Source organism: Phyllobates terribilis, unplaced genomic scaffold (assembly GCF_046119375.1).
Source record: "Phyllobates terribilis strain yellow unplaced genomic scaffold, ASM4611937v1 Scaffold_8__6_contigs__length_399053987, whole genome shotgun sequence".
In the NCBI taxonomy this organism is placed as follows: domain Eukaryota; kingdom Metazoa; phylum Chordata; class Amphibia; order Anura; family Dendrobatidae; genus Phyllobates; species Phyllobates terribilis.
The window spans coordinates 244,110,934-244,132,203 of NW_027362768.1; the positions used below are offsets into that span (position 1 = coordinate 244,110,934).

The following is a 21,270-nucleotide window of genomic DNA, read 5'->3' on the forward strand; positions in this document are numbered from 1 at the left end:
CAACAGCAGATGAAGAATTGGTTTTATTTATTTTTTACGCCGTTCCTCTTGCGGTATAAGTGATTACACTACTTTATTCTTCAGGCCAGTACGATTACAGCGATACCATATTATTTTTTTTATATTTTGCAGCTTTTCCACAATAAAAGAACTATTTTATAGAAAAAATGAATTTTTTTTTTTACATCGCTTTACTCTGAGAGCTGTAACTTTTTTATTTATCTGCTAATGGTGCTATATGGCGGCTTGTTTTTTGCGGGACAAGATGACATTTTCAGAGATACCATTTTTATTTCTATTCCACTTTTTGTTTAACTGTATGATGACATGTTTTCTACCACTTTTTTGTTAAATTTTTTACAGCGTCACTGAAGGGGTTAAATAGTGTGACAGTTTTATGGGGCAGGTCGTTCCAGACGCAGCGATACCAAATTTATGTATTTTGTTAGTTTAATTTTTTTTACATAAATATACCCAGTTTTTGTTTCATATTGTTTTAATTTTTTAAAATGTATTTTAAGATTTTTTTAAAACATTTTTAAAATATTCTTTTTCATTTTTTTTCACTTTTTTACCTAGTTCCTCTGTGGGATTTTAACTTTTATTAGTCTGTTCTCTGGTATAATGCTACACTGACATAAGCCTCTTAGACCATGCTCTACAGGCTTTCCGAAGCTGGGTGACCTAGATGTCGTCATGACTATCCTGGGTTGCCATGGCATTGATCGGGCCCTCGCAATGACGAGGGCCAATCTGAAAGGAGAGAGGAGCCCCCTCCTTCTGAATTCTGCGATCGCTATAGATCGCGGCATTGAGAGGGTTAAATTGCCCAGGGTGGTGCAGGCACCGCTCCTGATGCTGACAGCCTCGGCTTAACTTAAGCTGAGCTCCCAGTGGTGATCGTGCACGCACAATCTCCATGATGTAAATTTACATTATTTTGTAGGAACCCCTTCCCGACCATAACGTAAACTTACGTCAAATGTCGTGAAGGGGTTAAAGTAGCGGTTACCATGTGCAGATTCCATACATACCAACCATAGTTTGTCTGTATTTTATATTTCTTTATAAAATCATCAGAATTGGAGAAAAACTACATTTTGGTTTTATTCTGGAAAATTCAAATCTGGCATGTGTCACTTTACATAGCAATAATATTTAAATGCATCTACCCTCTTGCTTCTGAGATTGTTTGTTTTTCATGACACATTGTACAAACTATCACTCTTTTCTTTCTGAGCCTTGCCATGCGCCCAAACAGTAGTTTGTCACAATACAGGGGGTATCGGCATACTCAGGGAAAACTGCACAACAAGTTTTGAGGTCAATTTTCTCCTGTTACCCTTGTGAAAATAAAAAGTTGGGGCTAATAAACATTTTTGTGGGAAAAAAATTTGATTTTTTTTTCAATTTTCACAGCACTTGGGTGTTTAAGGTGCTCACCACACATCTAGATAAATTCCTTGGGGGGTCTAGTTTCCAAAAGAGGTTCACATGTGGGGGTTTCCACTGTTTAGGCAAATCAGGGGCTCTCCAAACGGGATATGGCACTCGCAGACCATTCCATCAAAGTCTGCGCTCCAAACCGTCACTCCTTCCCTTCCGAGCCCTGCCGTGCGCCCGACAAGTAGTTTTCCCCCACATATGGGGTATTGGCATGCTCAGGAGAAATTCCACAACTAATTTTGGGGTCCATTTTCTTCTGTCACCTTTGTGAAAATAAAAAAAAAATGGGTATAAAGTAAAATTTTTGTGAAAAAAGTTAAATGTTTATTTTTTCCTTCCATGTTCCATTAATTCCTCTGAAGCACGTGAAGGATTAATAAACTTCTTGAATGTGCTTTTGAGCACCTTGAGGGTTGCAGTTTTTAGAATGGTGTATGGGTATATTCTGGTTTATGGGCATAAGAATTAAAAGTTTGAAAATTGCAAAATTTTCACCAATTTTCCAATATTTTTACAAATAAACGCAAGTCGTATCGAACAGATTTTACTGCTATCATGAAGTACAATATGTCACGAGAAAACAATCTCAGAATCACTGGGATCCGTTGAAGCGTTCCAGAGTTATTGCTTCATAAAGTGACACTGGTCAGAATTGTTATTTTTGGCCTGGTCATGAATGAGAAAACAGGTTTGGGGGTGAAGGGGTTAATAATTACCATTTCCCATATGTTTATTTTATGTTGCCGTCACTTCATATACGTCCATTTATGTTTTGGGCACTTTAAAAGGTTTAACCTCAATTTTTCACTTTTTTCAACAAATTTTTATAAATCTAATTTTTAAGAGCCAATTCAGTTCTTAAATGCCTTTCGAGGAGCCTATCTATTAAAAAAATCACACACACAAATTACATCATTATAAAAAATGCACCCCTGAAAGTATTCGAAATAGTGTTTAGTAAGTCGTCTGTACCATGACCTAATGCAAAGTGAAATGAATAAATGAAAAATTCCATATATTACGATAAATTATAATATATTTTCAAAAGAAGTAACAGGAGAAATAAAGACACCACAATTTTTTACTCATTTCCTTCCATTTATGGGAATATCGTATGTGTTTTCGTATACTACGTTTGGGCACGCTGCTCAGAAGGGAAGAACACCATTTGGTGCACAAATTTTTCTGGAATAGTTTCCAATCGCATATTGCAATTGCAGAGCCCCGGAGGAGTTAGAGAATTTGCAGTAAGATCAATCTCCCCCAAAACCACATGTATGGGCATGCTATATTCATTGGCGCCTCTATTTCTTCTATCTGTTGTTGTATTCCCAAGGAATCAGAGTTTTAGTTCATTTGTAAATGAGGTGTTAAGTATTCTGAGCGTGACTGAGCACATCCCAAGCTTCTGCCTCCCAAGGTTGTTCCCCAGCCTAGCACCAGCCCCTCTTTAGTTTGATTGATAGCTATCTCTGCAACTCGATGGTAGACTCATTGACGGTTCACTGTCTGACAAAGAAAACATTTTCTTGATGCAAGTGTTAGTTTTGGAAATGAAAATTTACAGGGTGATTCCATAATTTTTTCCTCAGGATTAAGTGATTCCATAATTTTTTCCCCCTACTTGGTCTGAAAAAAATTACCCTTACTGAGTACCACATTTTTTTATCTTGATTTCTTTTAGTGTTTCTTAAAGCCCTAAAGTTGCCATTTGAAATGACTTTAGTTTTGTGCCATGTCTGTGATCTGCTTTTTTTCAACAACATTAAATAACTGAATGAACATCCTCCGAGCCTGGTGATTCCATAATTTTTGCCAAATGTTATATGTAGCATATCTGTTCTGTTTTCCCTACAGGATATACTAGCACTATATAAGCAACATGAATAAATACACTATATGGACAAAAGTACTGGGACACACTTCCTAAGCATTGAACTGATGGCAGTGTAGCTGCATGCAAGTCCTCACCAAGCACAATGCTAAGCATAGGATGGAGTAGTGTAAAGCACGCCGCCACTGGACTCTGTAGACTCTACTGGAGTAGTGGAAACATGTTCTGTGGAGTGACTGCTTACGCTTCTCTACCTGGCGTCTGATAGACAAGTCTGAGTTTGGTGAATGCCAGGAGAACATACCTGCCTGACTGCATTGTGCCCGCTGTAAGGTTGGATGGGGAAGGCATAATGCTATGAGGTTATTTTTCAGAAGTTTGCCTAGGCCACTTAGTTCCAGTGAAGAAAATCTTAGACTATGTTCACATGTTGCATTTTTTTTCCGCAGGCAAAACCTGCTCTCTTGACAGTAAAGAAACAGCGTAAAAAAAGCAGGTTTTGCTGGGTTTTTGCTGATTTTTTTTTTACTGCATTTTTGTCAGGGTACATTTGTTTCTTGTGCATGCTGATAAAGTTTAGTGCATAAAAATAAACATGATTCAATTTCCCCAGGTTTTGGCACAAAAAATGCAGCAAAACCTGATACCTGCATTTTTTGCTGCAGTTTTCTGCAATTTTGTACAACCCATTGCTTTCTATAGTTGACAAAACGCTACAAAAACTGAGAGATGTGACATGCTGCATTTTGCAAAAACTCATAAAAAGCACAATATCTGTGCATGAGCTTTCTGAAATCTCATAGACTTTGCTGACATTGTAAAATGCAGCTTAAAATTTGCATTAAAAAAACGCAGAAAAAAACTGCTGCAAAAACGCATCGTGTGACATAAGCTTAATGCTTATTCTTTTGTGGAAACAATTTGGGGAAGACCCTTGTCTACTCCAAACATGACTGTGCCACAGTGAAGAAAGCAAGGTACATGAAGACGTGCTTGGGTAGATGTAGTGTAGAAGAACTTAACTTTACCTTAACCCTATTGAGAACTTTTGGGATGAACTAGAATGGAGATTGTGAGGCAGACCCTTTCCTCATTCATGTCTGACTTCTTATAGATAGTTGGGCAGAAATTCCCAGTCACACTCCAAAATCTTGCAAAAAGCCTACACAAAATAGTGTTAGCAGTTTTAGCTGCAAAGAATGGGCTAAAGCCATTTTAATCCCTATGGTTTTAGAATAGGACATCATAAAGGCACCTATAGGTGTAAAGTGCAGGTGTCCTAATACTTTTGTCCATGTAGTGTATACAGTAGGATATACAATAATTGTGTGATATGTAGGTCCTATGAATTCAAGACACTAGGAACCCTGTGACTTCAATTGTCCTGGAAAAGCTGCCACAATAATGAGACGCTAGAGAGTGCCAATGCAGCTTGCCAGCATGCTTACATATCTTCTTAACCTTTCAGCGGGACTTTAACCCATTCCTGCATTAGGACATGGATAAATGCTCTGGACAGGGGTCCGTAAGTGTGGAAGGAAGCTCAGGACCTTATGAACCTTATGAGTTTCTCCTCTGGGACCCAAACTGTGTTTACTTTTCTGTTCCAGTTAATCCAGATTGTACGTATAATCTATGAAAATGCAGATTCTTCCTTATTCTTACTCTTTCATAGATTTTCAAGTTACTTGAAGAACTCGCTGCTAATAAAAGCCAACTTAATGAGGCACTGCAAGCTGAAAAACAGCTTTATAGCTGCTTAGTACAATTCCATACAGAGACTGACAGGTAATTGGAATATGATTTATAATATTTTTATGATAATATCAATAATTAGCAATCAGGTTTGTCATTTCTGCTGCAAATTACATGGATAATCAAAACTCAGATTGGAAAATTTTACATGGATGCCCAGATAAGACGAGCTAGGCTGCAGAAATAGTTTTTTTCTGCTGACCCCAGTGATATTTCATGTAAGTCATATAAAACCAGAGAAGAACTGAAGAATACCAGTTAGGGTTTGATCACATCTGCATATATAAATTCGCTGAGATTCTCAGCCAGAAAAGTTGGAGAGTGTCATGTGTTTTTTTTTCACCTAGCATCTATATGTCGTGCAAGTGTGCATTTTTTTCTCACCTACCATCTGTATGACATCCGTATAATATGAGTATGCAATGCGTTTTTAACATAATCTTTTACATACAGTAATTCTCTATGTAATTTCAAGATAGTTTTCTAACTAATAAAACAATTTTTTATACATAGAGATAGCTAGATGTTAGTGATACATTTAATCAGTGCTTTGCGTGTGTAGTTTTATGCACTTGTTTTAGCTAATAAACAGCTAATAAAGAAATGAAAGAAAAAAACGACGTGGAGTCCCCCTTATTTTAATAACCAGCTAAGGGAAAGCAGACAGCTCTGAGCTGATCTTAATAGCATGGGGAGGGGCCAATGATATCCATGCATCTTCCCAGCCTATTGATATCAGCTTACAGCTGTATGCTTAGCCTTTACTGGCTATTAAAAAGGGGGGTCCCCCCCCCAAAAAAAAATGAAGTGAGGTCCCCCATATTTTTAATAACCAGCAAAGGCTAAGCAGACAGCTGGGGGCTGATATTAATAGGCATTAAGGGGCCATGGATATTTGCCACTTCCCAGACTAATAACACCAGCCCTCCACCGCCCCATAAATGTCGCATCCATTAGATGCGCCAATTCTGGCAATTCGCCTCGGCTCTTCCCGATTGCCCTGGTGCATTGGCAATTGGGATAATGGTTTTGTGGTTGATGTCAGCTGTGTAATGTCCGCTGACATCAAGCCCAGGCGTTAGTAATGGAGAGGCGTCTGTCAGATACCCTCATTACTAAGCCTAAAGTCAAAATAAATAAACATTCACACTGTAAAGTCCTTAAATTTAAAAAAGCGCTCCCTGACAAATTCCCCTCTTTTACCCATTTAATTCCATCAAAAAAAAGCAATTCAAATGGTCCAACATAATCCATAATATGAACATCCCACGACAATCACCGACTCTGCTACATCCGGAGGTTTTGATGAGCGGTCACATCAGTAACATTACCGCTCACCACGGCAGCCGGAACACACTGAGAGTAGCGTGTGAATCTGACTGCTGTGACCAGTGGTGACATCAGTAAGGTTATCGATGAACTATGGTAACCTTACTGATATCTCTTCTCACAGAGTGTGACCTTACTGTCGGTTCTCACACTTCAAGCAGTGACTTCAATAAGGTTACCGCAGTTCATCGACTATGAACTGCGATTATCTTACTGATGTCACCGCTCATGACAGCAGCCAGATTCACACGCTACTCTCAGTGTGTTCTGGCTGCCGTTGTGAGCGGTAACGTTACTGATGTTACCGCTCATCACATCCTCCAGATGTAGTAGAGTTGGGGATAGTCATGGAATGTCCATATTATGGCTTATGGCAGACCCTTTGGATTACTTTTTTTTATGTTATTAAATGGGTTAAAAATGGAATTTGTCAAGGAGTGACTTTTACAATTAAATTACTTTTCTGTGTGTGTTTATTTATTTTGACTACGGTGTTAGTAATGGGAGTGTCTGACAGATGCCTCTCCATTACTAACCCCTGGGATTGATGTCAGTGGACATTACACAGCTGACATCAACCCCAAAACCATTACCCTCGATTGCCAACACTCCAGGGCAATCGGAAAAAGAAGAGTCTAAGTGCCAAAATTAGAAAAAACTGACAGCACTTCCAAAACAAGAAATAGGTATGAACAGGTGCTTACTAGGAGCAGCTACCTCCATATACAACTAACAAACAAAGCAGCACACTGTAACGCTAAGTATGCTGACATGAAATATATGAAATCTGAATAGCATTACTGCTGTAGAAAATAGAAATAAATGAGAAATCTTAGCGCATAAATTGGCCAATGCATGTGTACCTGGTAGCCACGATAAGGCGTCTCTCAAAATACCAGGACTCTACCAATGTGAATACCTCTCTAAGGGACATCCATCTGCTTATGTGTGGGAAAGTAAGATTCTATTGCAATTAAAACCGCCTGTGGCATAGAGGTGGAGTGCTCAGTCAAAGCTTAAACATAGAAACAGAAAAAAATGACGGCACTTCCAAAACAAGAAATAGGTGTGAACAGGTGCTTACTAGGAGCAGCTACCTCCATATACAAATAAACAAAGCAGCACACTTTTTTTCTGTTTCTATGTTTAAACTTTGACTGAGCTATTCAAATTTCATATATTTCATGTCTGCATACTTAGCGTTACAGTGTGCTGCTTTGTTTGTTATTTAGGTGCCCGAATTGGCGCATCTACTGGATGCACCATTTCTGGGGAGGCTGAGGGCTGGTGTTATTAGTCTGAGAAGGGGCCCCTTACCAGCCTATATATATCAGCCCCCAGCTGTCTGCTTAGCCTTTGCTGGTTATTAAAAATATGAGGGACCCCACGTCATTATTTTTTGGGTCCCCCCTTTTTTAATAACCAGTAAAGGCTAAGCAGACAGCTATGGGCTGATATTAATAGTCTGGGGAGCTACATGAAAATTGACTAGCCCCCAGCTGTCTGCTTTCCCTCACCTGGTTAGTAAAAATAAGGGGGATCCCACGCCACTTTTTTAATTTACTTATTTATTAGTTAAATACAAGTACACAAAACTACACAAGCAAAGCACTGATTATATATCTCACTGACATCTTTCTATCTATTCTGACAGTTCACACTGTGAATTTACAGTACTTGGTTGATGAAATGTCAGGTTTCCTATGAGATAGGTGCATAAAAATCAGACGGCACACGCATGGTCTGTGTGCTGTGCGATTTTTTTTTTCTCGCACCCATTGACTTGCATTGGTGAGTCTTAGCCATTTTATACTACCATATGCAGCATGCTGCGATTTTTTTTCCTCACCCCAATTCTAGGTAAGGAAAAACTTGCAGATGAATACTGCCTCATTGAATAACATTGGTGCAAGTGCAATGTGTTTTTATTTTTTCCCACATTGCACTCTCTGATTTTATACGCAGATGTGAGCGAGCCCTTACCAGGAAACCACTCTACAGACTAAATATCAAACTGCAAATGTAATCAAGTAGAGTGTACAAGAGCAGGAAAACTTGGGATCTAGCTAGAACATTACCCGGAGATATATCATATTTCCTTTAAGGATATGTTCCCACATATACAGTATACATAAGGGATTTTCTGTCTTGGTTTTTCAGATTGTCTAAATCTACATCAATACATACTTTTTTGTGCTAGATTAAACCAGATGTGGGTACATAGCTAGCAAGACAAAGTTACAGTCACCGCCATTAACCCCATGTCCATGTCCTTCCCTTAAAGAGGTCTTGTGCCCTGAAAAGAAAAGTCTCCTATATTCGCAGCACAAGTGGGCAGTTACATGACCGCATGTATTCTATTTGCAGATTTGCAATCACATCCAACTTGTAGAGCAGGCGTGGGGAACCTCAGGGCCGCGGGCCGTTTATGGCCCTCCATGACCTTTTAGCCGGCCCCCGGGCAGATTTCTGGGGACCAAAGTGCTTGGGCTGGCAGCTGAATTTTGATGTACGCCGGCAAATTAATTTCTTCTTCCTCCGTGAGCAAGCGCACGCAGTGTTCACTAGTGAGCGCTGAGGCGCGTGCAATGAAAGATTACGTCCTGATACCAGTGCCAGCGTCAGGACGTACTTTGTGGGTGGAGTTAGCGCGGGATTTGTACGTCCCCCGAAGGACGGTATAAATATCCAAGTGGCCCTTGGCAGAAAAAAGATTCCCCACAGCTGCTGTAGAGTCTCAGCCGCTTCTATCAACAAAATATTGAGAAGCACAAGAGAATCTAGTCGCCACAAGATCACAGGTAAGCGAATAGCATACATGCACTTATGTGACTGCCACTTGTGCTGCGAATACAGGAGGGTGGTGTGAATGTGCACATTGCACACTGTCAGGATTCAGCAGTCACATAGAATGACAGCAGACTTTTCTTTTAAGCATGGAAAACCTCTTTAATATTTGCTACCACTGCTAGATAATGGCAGCCCTACAAATTAATCTTAGAATGCTTTCTCTTGTAGAGATTGATTGTCCTAAAATTTTATTACAATGCGAAAGATATATTTGAAATATATTTTTGTTTAAATATTTATTTAAATTATTATATTAATTTCATCTTTTTCGTGGCATTAATTAATCATTACACAGTATATAAAGGTTGTTATTTCACACAATTGTTTTTTTATGTAATTATTTTTTTTATTTATACTTGGTATTGCTATATTGAACTGTTTAATCATCTAATTCTTCCTTGTTTAACCCTTCCAGTTCTGGCATTCACAATGAGCTGCTAGCAGCACAGGCACTTAGGGCTCAGCTGGAAGACACTCTGATGAGGACAATGGAGCAAGTAGTGGCCCTGCAGGCTGAGAGCAAACTTCCAGGTGGTTTTGGAGGTGCGGAAAAAGGGTGTTTGAATTTTCCTCACAAGCATGCTTTCTGATTCGCATGAGGTAGTTTTTTTTTTAAGTGTTTTTTTAATAACTAAGAAAATGGTGATGGTTAACATTCCCAAAGCACTTTGACTAACCAATACTGTTGTTTTAGAATTTACTAATTGATTGATCAGTAATATATGACTTAGCTGTAATGTGTGTTTTTTTTAGAATTTTAGAAATTATTTTGATACATTTTAGTAAAGTTAAAATTATGCTGCACACTTTGTCTGTTAGACTAAATAAAGTTTTTTCTATCCACATATAGTGTGTTGTGTTATTGTGCCATAACACTAGGTTGTCTAATACAGTGTACCACTATAGTCCGTTTTATGGCATTCTGCTACAAGTGTAGTGTAATATGCAGCACTGTGCTCAATATCACATCGATGAAAACCACAAATATGTCAGTGCTTCATGGATCTGCGGGTGCATGCAGGCTATCAGGGAACAAAGCCTTCATGACTACATTTAGTCTGAAAAGTTTCAGGCTTGTTCCTGTATGTGACCCATAATATATTAATGACTGGTGTAAGTACTAATGATGTTTGCATGTGCGTGTGTTCTTGCCTATCTGTGTAGAAGATTTTATTTAGTTTATTGTTACATTTAAGCTTTGTCAATTATTTTTAATACTAGTAAAAGAGTAATGTCTGAGCAGCATTGTGTTATATTTCAGTTTAGTTCACCTCACCTGGTGGATATTGCCCGCACCACCATCCACAATAATCAGCAGGCCAGTTCAGAATCTGTGACTGCAAATAGCTAAAGCCAGGATTGTTCGAAAATCACCATTACTCCACCCTGCGACATTTGAGAGTGCACAGGGGTTAGTATAAGAGTTAACAGTATACAACCAACAAGGAAAGATAGACTAACGATAACCAAACCTGACACACCAAATAATGTGTAAAAAATGTATAATTGTATTGGTATAATTAACACTGGAAGTACTTGATAAATCCACCGTATGAGCCCCCCAAACAGAATGATAGCACAGAGTGATGGCCCCCAACACTGTGAATTCACACACAGTCCCACATAGTATGAACCCCCACCACAGTCTAATCCCTGACAACCCACCCCAACACATTATGGTGGCTCCCCACACAGTATGATGACCTCCACAGCCCCAAAATGTATGATCCCACACACAAAATATTGACACCCACATAGTATGATCCCCTACAGCTCCCTATATACAAAATGATGACCTTCACAGTATGATCCCCATTCCTCCCATTATGATGGCCATCACAGTCCCCAAACATTATGATGGTCCCCCCATACAGTATGATCCTCCACAGGCCTCAAAAACAGAATGGTGACCCTCATAGCCCCCAAATACAGAATGATGACCTCCACAGTCACCCAGATGCAGAATAATGACTGCAACAGTCCCTCAAACAGCACAGAATGATGACCCCCCATAGTATGATCCCCCACTGTTCCAACACAGTATGATCACCCCCACACAGTATGACCCACCACAGCCACCCAAGACAGAATAAGGAGCTACACAGTATGAGTACCCCACAGCCCCCCAATACAGAATGAGGACCTAACAGTATGAGCCCCATAACACATTAGGCTGGCCCCCACACATTATGATACTCCACAGCCCCCCAGCACAAAACAAGGACCTCTACAATCCCTGAACACATTATGTCCCCCACAGTACCCAAACACGTGATAACCCTACATATTAACCCCTACAAGTCAATGACAAAAAAAAAACACTACCCAACCCGCACACTTTCCCCCAGGACACTGCTCTGGTCTCTGCTCTGCAGACTTAGTCTCCACTGCTATGGTGAGACACTCAGGCGCACAGACTGAATGGTGAAGTATTCTATTCACCAGTATCTGCTTCGCGAGGATTCAAATACTGGTCAACTCGAGATATTGAACAGAGGTGGGGAGGGCGGTCGCGGCGTGCTTTCCAGCCCTTTTGCTGTCCTGGTCTGTGGGCTGGATAGGAACAGCCAAAGAACCATATGTGGCTTGAGGACCATAGGTTGCCCGGGTCTGCTCTAGACACATAAATATGTGTTTAGCTGTGTCCCTCAAGCATCATAAATGCTCCTGAGTGGCTATTGCATCTGGTTCATCTTGTACTCTGAACTACACCATGATCTGACTTACAATGTTGGGGCTGCTGACTGTACATGACTGTACAACACCTTTGGGTGAGCACCTCCGCAGTGAGTTGTTAACCCCATCTTGAGGTTTATTGCTCTATGATGCGCTGTTTCACTTTTTTTCTTTCCCCAGCTCATTTAGAACACTATATATTGAGGCTCAGTTGCCAGATTAAAACCTGCAGATAATTTTTTAATTTGAAAAATGTAAAAAAAAGTCAACAAAAATCCTATAAAAATGTTTAATATAAAAACTTGATTTATACAATGACTTATTTTCTGATAACACATTCCCTTTAAACATACAAGGTGTAGAAATTTTGTGTTCAGTTCTCTGCAGTTAAATTTACCCTTATTGAATATAGGAGTCAATGCCTAGCTTTTTATTTGTTTTATTTTTAAACTTTTTGTATCTCTTCCTTTCATATTTCCTCTTTCTAATTGTTGCTTCTATTTTACGAATTATAACTTTTACTATGAGAAATTTCTGCTTAAATGGAATCTGTCACCCCTGGCACTGATCTGACCTCTAATATGGGCATACAAGTGATAGAAATGTAAATATATTCATACCTGTATGCCTCGTATTAGAGGTCTTGTTGCTGTGAAATATCTTTTTATTCAATCAAGTTTCTGATGCTTGCAGGGTCGGGGACTGGAAGAATTCCCCGCCTACTGAGTTAATTGCAATGTTTTCCCCCCTCCCCTGCATGTCACAGTACCCTGTGATATGCAGTTGCCACTGCCAAATCCAGGCACTGTGACATGCAGGGGAGGGGGGAAAACATTGTAATTAACTCAGTAGGCGGGGAATTCTTCCAGTCCCCGACCCTGCAAGCATCAGAAACTTGATTGAATAAAAAGATATTTCACAGCAACAAGATGCCCATATTAGAGGTCAGATAAGTGCCAGGGGGTGACAGATTCCCTTTAACTACACAATGTATTTTAGTAGGAGGTCTGTTTTGTGGATACTGTTAATCACTGTAAATCACTTCTCTTCCTACAGCTGCAGAAGTAAATCATAAAATCTAGCTGATTGCAGTAGCCACTAGCTAGGAATTACTGTATAGGGCTGTATACAGCGGTAACTGCTTCCTGTCACAGCATTGTGTTTTCACTTCCTAATGAAATGCCCCGTAGAATGTGAAAACAGGGATCCCAGTGCTCCCTTCCGGTGATTGACCATGCCCATTCCTCGCTGTAGGGTGTGAGCAGTGTAGCCCACTTGATATAGAAACTCCTTCCATTAGGTTGTCGATAATGACAGCAGAATGTAAGGAATTTGACAAAGGGAGTGAGGTCCCACTGTCACCCCATCGGGTCCCTGCATTATGATTTCATGAGTTGCTATGGTAAACAAAGGACTAACAATGACCCCCGGGCCGTCATGCATCAAGCTAACAAATATCGCTATATGCCTCTGCTACATTGTAGCATAATGAAACTGAAGGGTCGTATTGTGACCCACAATGTACTGCAGCAAGCATGTTTCAAAAAGTCAAAACCAGCTGGATTTTTCACGAGTTGCTTGATGCCGTCACAGTTCGACCCCATGCACCTGCATTTTTTTTTTCATTATATAGCACTAATAATTCTACAACGCTCCACAGACATCTCACAGCCCACCACTGGGGCTCGCTGTTCTAACTTCTCTACCAGTAAGTAAATGTTGTGCTTGGTAGTATTATGAACTCAGGACCCCATTACTGCAAGGCTACATTGCTAACTACTGAGCCACCATGATGCCCATTATGCTGCAGGGTAGCACAAAATGATCTTTCGCTCCAACCTTTGTTGCAGCCTAAGACTAGTGTTGAGCGCAAGTGCTTGTTACTCAAGTTTGCATCGGGTGCTCAGGTATGCACCGAGTATCGCGGGTCCTCGAATGACATGTTTGTGTCCCCTCGTCTGCAGCCACAAAACATTTGGGGATTGTCTGACAAACTCAATCACAAAATATGCGGGAATTTCCCAACAGCTGCAAAACATGCGGCCGTGGGGACTTGAACATGTCACTCGAGCACCCGCGATACTCTGTGCATAACTGAGCACTGTAGGCAAACTCGAGTAGTGAGCACTTGCGCTCATCAATGAGCTAAGACCTCATTCAGATACACACGTGGTCAAAATTGTTGGTACCCTTCGTTTAGTGAAAGAATTTGTAAAAAAATTCTGTGGAAGCAGGGTTAAAAAGCAATGTCTGACTTTCATTTTCATAGATTTTTAATGTATTATTACTTTTGTCAGATTCAAGTTATTTCTGTGACTATTGTGTGTTTTTCTTTCATTAAACGAGGGGTACCAACAATTTTGACCACGTGTGTATCTGTGTTTTGTCACATACGCATGAAAATTGGTACCAATGTCAACAATGTTTTGGATATGAGTTTCATCAGATTTTTAGATTAGTGTGTCTGTTTTTACAATCAGTGTTTTATCAGTGATTTTCATGTATGGTTAAATGAATGACAAACTATTTCTATTCATTACAATGTTAATCACGAGAGCACACAAACTCCACACTTATGCCATCTGTGAGCTGTATGTGATTTTCACAGACCCATAGACTTGTATCGTTACTTTTTACTCATAAGGTTAAGTGCCCACGTAGCGTTTTTGTGGCATTTTTACAGCTGCGAAAACACTTGTAAAACAGTCTGCCATGCAAAGCAATGTGAATTCGGATGTGCTGTGCACATGATGCGCTAATTTGCGCGTCGAATTCGCATTGCGTTGCAAAACGCAGCATGACCTTTTCTACCGCGATTACGCTGCAAATTTGCGGCCATTGAGGAACATTGAAACGCAGCAAACCCACAGGTATATGTGGATTTGCTGAGTTTCAATTAAATTCAATGGCCGCGAATTTACAGCGTAATCGCGGTGCGTGTGGTACCCAGGATGAAGAGGAGACTACAACTCCTCTTCATTCCGGTTACCACACGGTGTAAAAAAATTAAAAATAAACAAAACCTGTATACTCACCTCTCCGGTCTCCTCCAGTCTGCTCCCGGCCACGTCCTCTCTCCTTGGCGTCCTGCGGTGTACTGTCAGGACCTGCGGTGACGTCATTTAGTCACCTGATCATCAGCTGACTAAATGACGTCACCGCAGGTCCTGACAGTACACTGCAGGACACCGAGGAGAGTGGACGCCGCCGGGAGCGGACTGGAGGAGACCGGAGAGGTGAGTATACAGTTTTTTTTATTTTTAATGTTTTAATTCTCTCTTTTTTTTTTTACTATAGATGCTGTATTTAAAGAATCAGTTGTTCACACATTATAAATCCATGCCGGTTGCATGGATTTATATTGTGTGACCAACTTGTCAAGCACTTTTCCAAGTGATGCTCAAAATCGCTTGGAAAACTGCTTGAAAAAACACATGCGAAAACGCATTTAAAACGCTGAAAAAACGCTTCTCTCTGGCTGGAAAAATGCATGTAAATCTGCATGCGTTTTTTTCTGCCAGAGAGAGGCAAAAACGCTCTGCATCAAATCTGCTACGTGGGCACATAGCCTTATACTGGAAAAAAAACTACATGTATCTTTGATTTCTGCATGGACACATGATCTGCAAAAAAATGCTGACATGTGAACAGCCTTATAGACTAAAATGGTTATGTGTTCATCTCACTACACTGAAAATGAAATAAGAGATCATAAAGTTTTATAATACCAAAAAAATCCCCAAATAATTATCAATAAAAAGTGTAGCTTTTTATGCAAAAAAAAACAAACCTTAACAAAATTTTGAAATCAGAAAATAAAAAAGTTAAAGCTTTCAGAATATGATGACCTCTCCCTCCAACCACAATTTTTTTTCAGTCATTTTCAACAACATTATATATCCCAGAAACTGAATGTTGTAACTAAAATTTAAAAAAAAACAATCGCAGAATTGCTGTCTTTTGCTCATGCTTCCTAGAAAATAATGAAAGTGGTCAAAATGTGTTAGGTAAACGTGATTTTTGATACAGTAGTAGTAAAAAATGAAATGGTAAAATACATTTGATATTGTTATTCTCATATAAAACTTTTAACTTATAAAGCAAATGGGAGACATTTATTAGCATCCTGAATAGGACCTGTGCACAATATATACCCTATGGGAATAAACATGCTAGAAATAGGAGGAAACCACTATGGCTAGATAGAGCTGTAAGGGGCGCAATAAGTGGCAAAAAGAAAGCATTTAGAGAACTAAAGCAAGTAGTTAGTGATGAGGCATTAAATAAATACAGAAAATTAAATAAATTCTGTAAAAACCAAATCAAGGCAGCAAAGATTGAGACAGAGAGACTCATTGCCAGAGAAAGTAAAAATAATCCCAATATATTCTTTAACTACATAAATAGTGAAAAACTAAAAAATGATAGTGTTGGCCCCCTTAAAAATAGTCTTGGTGAAATGGTGGATGAGGATGAGGAAACAGGCAATATGATAAATTATTTTTTTTCAACAGTATTTACACAAGAAAATTGCATGACAGAAAACATGATTAGTGATGACAAAAATTCTCCATTAAATGTCACTTGCTTAACCCAGCAGAAAGTACGGCGGCGTCTAAAAATCACTAAAGTTGACAAATCCCCGGGCCAGCTCCTGTTCTTCCTCCTCCTCCTCCTCCTCTCCCTCATTGTCCCCCAATGCACGTTGGGATGAGATGAGGCTGGGCTGTGTGTAATCGCCCGCTACGGCTTCTTGATCCATCTCATCATACTCTGGCTGCAATGCCTCCTCTTTAATTCTCTGCAGAGAGCGTTGCAAAAGACCGACAAGTGGGATGCTGACACTAATGACGGCGTCATCGCCACTCACCATCTTGGTGGCCTCCTCAAAGTTTGTCAGGATGGTACATATGTCAGACATCCAGGTCCACTCCTGAGGTCTTATGTGTGGAGTCTGACCTGAATATCGACGGCCTTGTTGCAGCTGGTACTCCACAACTGCTCTCTTCTGCTCACAAATCCTTTGCAACATGTGGAGGGTAGAGTTCCAACGTGTGGGGACATCACACACCAGTCGGTGTGCCGGAAGCTGCAAATGCTGCTGCAACACAGCAAGGGCGGCGGAAGCTGTAGCAGACTTGCGAAAATGAGCTGACAGGCGGCGTACTTTCACGAGCAGATCTGGCAACTCGGGGTACGATTTAAGAAACCGCTGAACCACGAGGTTAAGCACATGAGCCAGGCATGGTACGTGTGTGATCTCACCTCGCCTCAGAGCCGCCACCAGGTTACGGCCATTGTCACACACGACCATGCCGGGATGTAGGTTCAGCGGTCTCAGCCACAGATCTGCCTGCTCTTTCACAGCTGTCCACAACTCACAAGCAGTGTGAGGTTTATCACCTAAGCTTATGAGTTTCAGCACAGCCTGTTGCCGCTTGGCGGAGGCAGTACTGCAATGCTTCCAGCTTGTAACTGATGTGGTGATATCTGAGATGGAGGCTGAACATGAGGAGGAGGAGGAGGAGGATGCGCAGGAGCTGTACACTGTGGGGGCAACTCTGACTGACATAGGGCCCGCAATCCTCGGTGTGGGGAGGATGTGTTCCGTCCCAAGGTCCGACTGGGTCCCGGCTTCCACTATGTTTACCCAGTGTGCCGTCAGAGAGATGTACCGTCCCTGGCCACAAGCACTTGTCCATGTGTTCGTTGTCAGGTGGACTCGCCCAGTAACTGCGTTGTTGAGGGTACGGCAGATGCTTTGGGACACGTGCTTGTGTAGTGTGGGGACGGAACACCGGGCAAAATAGTGTCGGCTGGGGACCGAGTACCGAGGGACGGCCACCGCCATAAGATTGCGGAAGGATTCCGTCTCCACCAGCCTAAAAGGCAGCATTTCCAATGCAAGCAGTCGTGAAATGTGCGAATTTAGGACTGTGGCCTGTGGGGCGTTAGCTGCGAATTTCCGCTTTCGTTCAAAGGTCTGGGATATGGACAATTGAACGCTGCGGTGGGACGTGGACGTGGACGTTGATGCTGTTTCTTGAGAAACTGCCATAACAAGTGAAGACTGAGAGGAGGGGGCATCTTTACATGCAGTATGGACAGGGGATTGCCTTGCACACACAACAGGGGGTTCTATTGCACGCACAACAGTGGAAGAAGCAGCGGTGACACCCGCTGACACTGGTCGTGGACCCTGGGTTTCGCCCCACAAAGTCGGGTGCTTTGCTGCCATGTGCCTGATCATGCTGGTGGTGGTCAGGCTGGTAGTTTTGTCACCCCTGCTGATGCTGGCATGGCAGGTGGAACATATGGCCTTTTTGGAGTTATCAGCAGAGTCTTTAAAAAAATTCCAGACTCTGGAAGACCTACCGCTTGTACTGGCAACGTCCCTCGTGTTGGTGTTACGGGGAACGGTTGCCTGCCTTCTGTCTGCGGCCACCACACTGCTTCTTCCTGCCTGTTGGGGTACTCTGCCTCCCTCCCCCTGTGTGCTGCTGGCCTCACTCTGCATGTCCTCCTTCCACGTTGGGTCAGTTACTAGATCATCCACCACCTCCTCCTCTTCCACTTGCGCACCACGATCCTCCTCCTCACTTCCTGGCAATTGTGTCTCGTCATCGTCCACCTCTTGTGACAGATTGCCAACGTCGACTTCCTGTGGCCGTGGCTGTTCAAATATTTGGGCATCGCAACATGGGATCTCCTCTTCCACCACTTCAAGCGTATCAGGCGAGGGGCCCAAATATGGAAATGGACCAGTGAGCAGCTCTTCAGAGTGTCCAAGTGTGGGATCACTTGCTGTCTGACGACACTCGGCATGGTGGGAGGAAGGAGCATCAGGGTGAGGAGGAGTATGCGGTCGAGACTCACGGCTACTAAGAGTTGACCGTGTGGAAGACAGACCGGAGGTGGTGGTGCCCAGGTAACTGGAAGTATTTTCTGCTATCCAATTAATAACCTGTTCACACTGATCAGTTCTCAATACTGGTGTTGTTCTGTGCTTCCCTAGTAATTCGGTCAAAAAGTGGGAGCGAGAAGATGTGGCTGTTGGTTGTGGCACATTTTCACCTTGGCCACGGCCACGGCCCCGTCCTCTGCACGAACCATCACCAGAACGTCCACTTCCATGTCCCTTGCCACGTGCCTTGCCCATTGTAAATGAAGTAAAATAGCTTACACTTGCACTATCAATGGAAAAAGGGCAATAAAGAGTAGATTAGAACCGTGGAAGAGGAAAACCACAGTTATTGTTTACTGGGGTATACCACACTTTTTTAAAGAGATATTTGCGGCTGAACAGTGAGCGACACACTCAAACTGCTTTTTTTTTTAGATACCAAAGGCCCAAAACTGGATAGTACAGCGATTTGACCCGTGGAACTGCGAAACCACACTGGGATGTCGGGCCTACACAAGACTATTTTCAACAGATATATTTTTGTGTCACAACAGTCAGGAGACACTACTGTTTTTCTTTACGGAAAAAACTACCAAAACCTGAATAATAGAGATTTTTTACCGTGGAACAGCAAAACCACAGTTATAATTTACTGGTGTATACCAGGCTTTTTAAAATATATATATATTTGCGGCTGAACAGTGAGCGACACACTCAAACTGGTTTTTTTAGATACAAATGGCCCAAAAGTGGATAATACAGAGGTTTGTACCGTGGAACTGCAAAACCACACTTGTATTTCTCGGGCCTACACCAGACTATTTTCAACAGATATATTTGTGTCTGAAAAATCAGGGAGACACTATTTTTTTTTTTTACAGCAAAAAATGCAAAAAGCAGGATAATAGAGATTTTTTACCGTGGAACAGCAAAAGCACACTTCTGTCTCTCTGGCCTACACCAGACTATTTTCAACAGATATATTTGTGTCTGAAAAATCAGGGAGACACTATTATTATTTTTATACAGCAAAAAATGCCAAAAACAGGATAATAGAGATGTTTTACCGTGGAACATCAAAACCACAGTAATAATTTACTGGTGTATACCAGGCTTTTTAAAATATATATATATTTGCGGCTGAACAGTGAGCGACACACTCAAACTGTTTTTTTTAGATACAAATGGCCCAAAATTGGATAATACAGAAGTTTGTACCGTGGAACTGCAAAACCACACTTGTATTTCTCGGGCCTACACCAGACTATTTTCAACAGATATATTTGTGTCTGAAAAATCAGGGAGACACTATTTTTTTTTTTTACAGCAAAAAATGCCAAAAACAGGATAATAGAGATGTTTTACCGTGGAACATCAAAACCACAGTAATAATTTACTGGTGTATACCAGGCTTTTTAAAATATATATATATTTGCGGCTGAACAGTGAGTGACACACTCAAAACTGTTTTTTTTAGATACAAATGGCCCATAGAACTGCAAAACCACACTTCTATTTCTCTGGCCTACACCAGACTATTTTCAGTAGATATATTTGTGTCTGAAAAATCAGAGGCACACTTCTTTTTTTTTGGGGGGGGGGGGGGGGGGGGGCACCAAAAGGTTAATAAGATGGGTATTTGTACATTGTGAAGGAGGAAAAAAAAAACAGGATTTAGATAAAAAAAAAAGGATTTTTCCTGGCCCCCGGGACCTGGAGCTAAGTCCAGCAATTTCAGCATCAGGAGCAGCACACAGGACTGTAATGCAGCGTTTGCTGGTATAACCACTGCGTCTCCTATACAGCCTGCCTGCCTGCCTGCCTGATATACCTGGGATGGATATTAGTCCTGAGAAGGACTGTTTGTTTGATCTGGCAGCCTTTACAGACCCTACACTAACTATTTTGCAGGATATATCTCTCCCTAAATCAGCAGCGCTGTCCCTACACTGTCTGATCCGGAGCGACTGTGTCCAAGATGGCGGCGCCCGGTTTTAAATACTCGAGGTGACGCTGTGCGGCCAGCCAATCACTGTAATGCCCACAAACAACATGGCTGCGGCATTACAGTGACTGGCTGGCAATCCCTGCATGTTCATTGGCTCTGTAAAGAGCGCCAAACATGCAGGGCGGAGACCCGAGCTCCCGCCCGAGTAACCCGGAAATGCTCGGTGCTCGCCGAACATCCCGAGTAGCGTGATGCTCGGGCGAGTACCGAGCAGTGTCGAGCATGTTCGCTCAACACTAGTTATTACACTTGGGGTTATTTAGTTTGGAAAAACAAAGGCTTAGGGGTGATCTTATTACTATGTACAAGTATATGAGGGGACAGTACAAAGACCTTTCTACTGATCTTTTTACTCTGAGGCCTGAGAAGGGGACAAGGGGGCATCTTCTAAGTCTGGAGGAAAGAAGGTTTAATCATAATCACAGACGCGGATTCTTTACTGTAAGAGCAGTGAGACTATGGAACTCT

The 21,270-nt window shown here is 41.5% G+C and overlaps 1 protein-coding gene across 5 annotated transcripts in view; it reads left to right on the forward strand.

Annotated features, from left to right (window-relative positions):
* PDE4DIP (phosphodiesterase 4D interacting protein) overlaps positions 1 to 21,270 on the forward strand; it is a 738,656-nt gene that overhangs the window by 389,707 nt on the left and 327,679 nt on the right. For all 5 annotated transcript variants that reach the window (XM_073644096.1, XM_073644094.1, XM_073644092.1 and 2 more), the window contains 2 exons: positions 4,956 to 5,068; positions 9,630 to 9,757. In XM_073644096.1, coding sequence (XP_073500197.1) covers positions 4,956 to 5,068; positions 9,630 to 9,757 — 241 coding nt within the window. The remainder of the gene's footprint in view (positions 1 to 4,955; positions 5,069 to 9,629; positions 9,758 to 21,270) is intronic.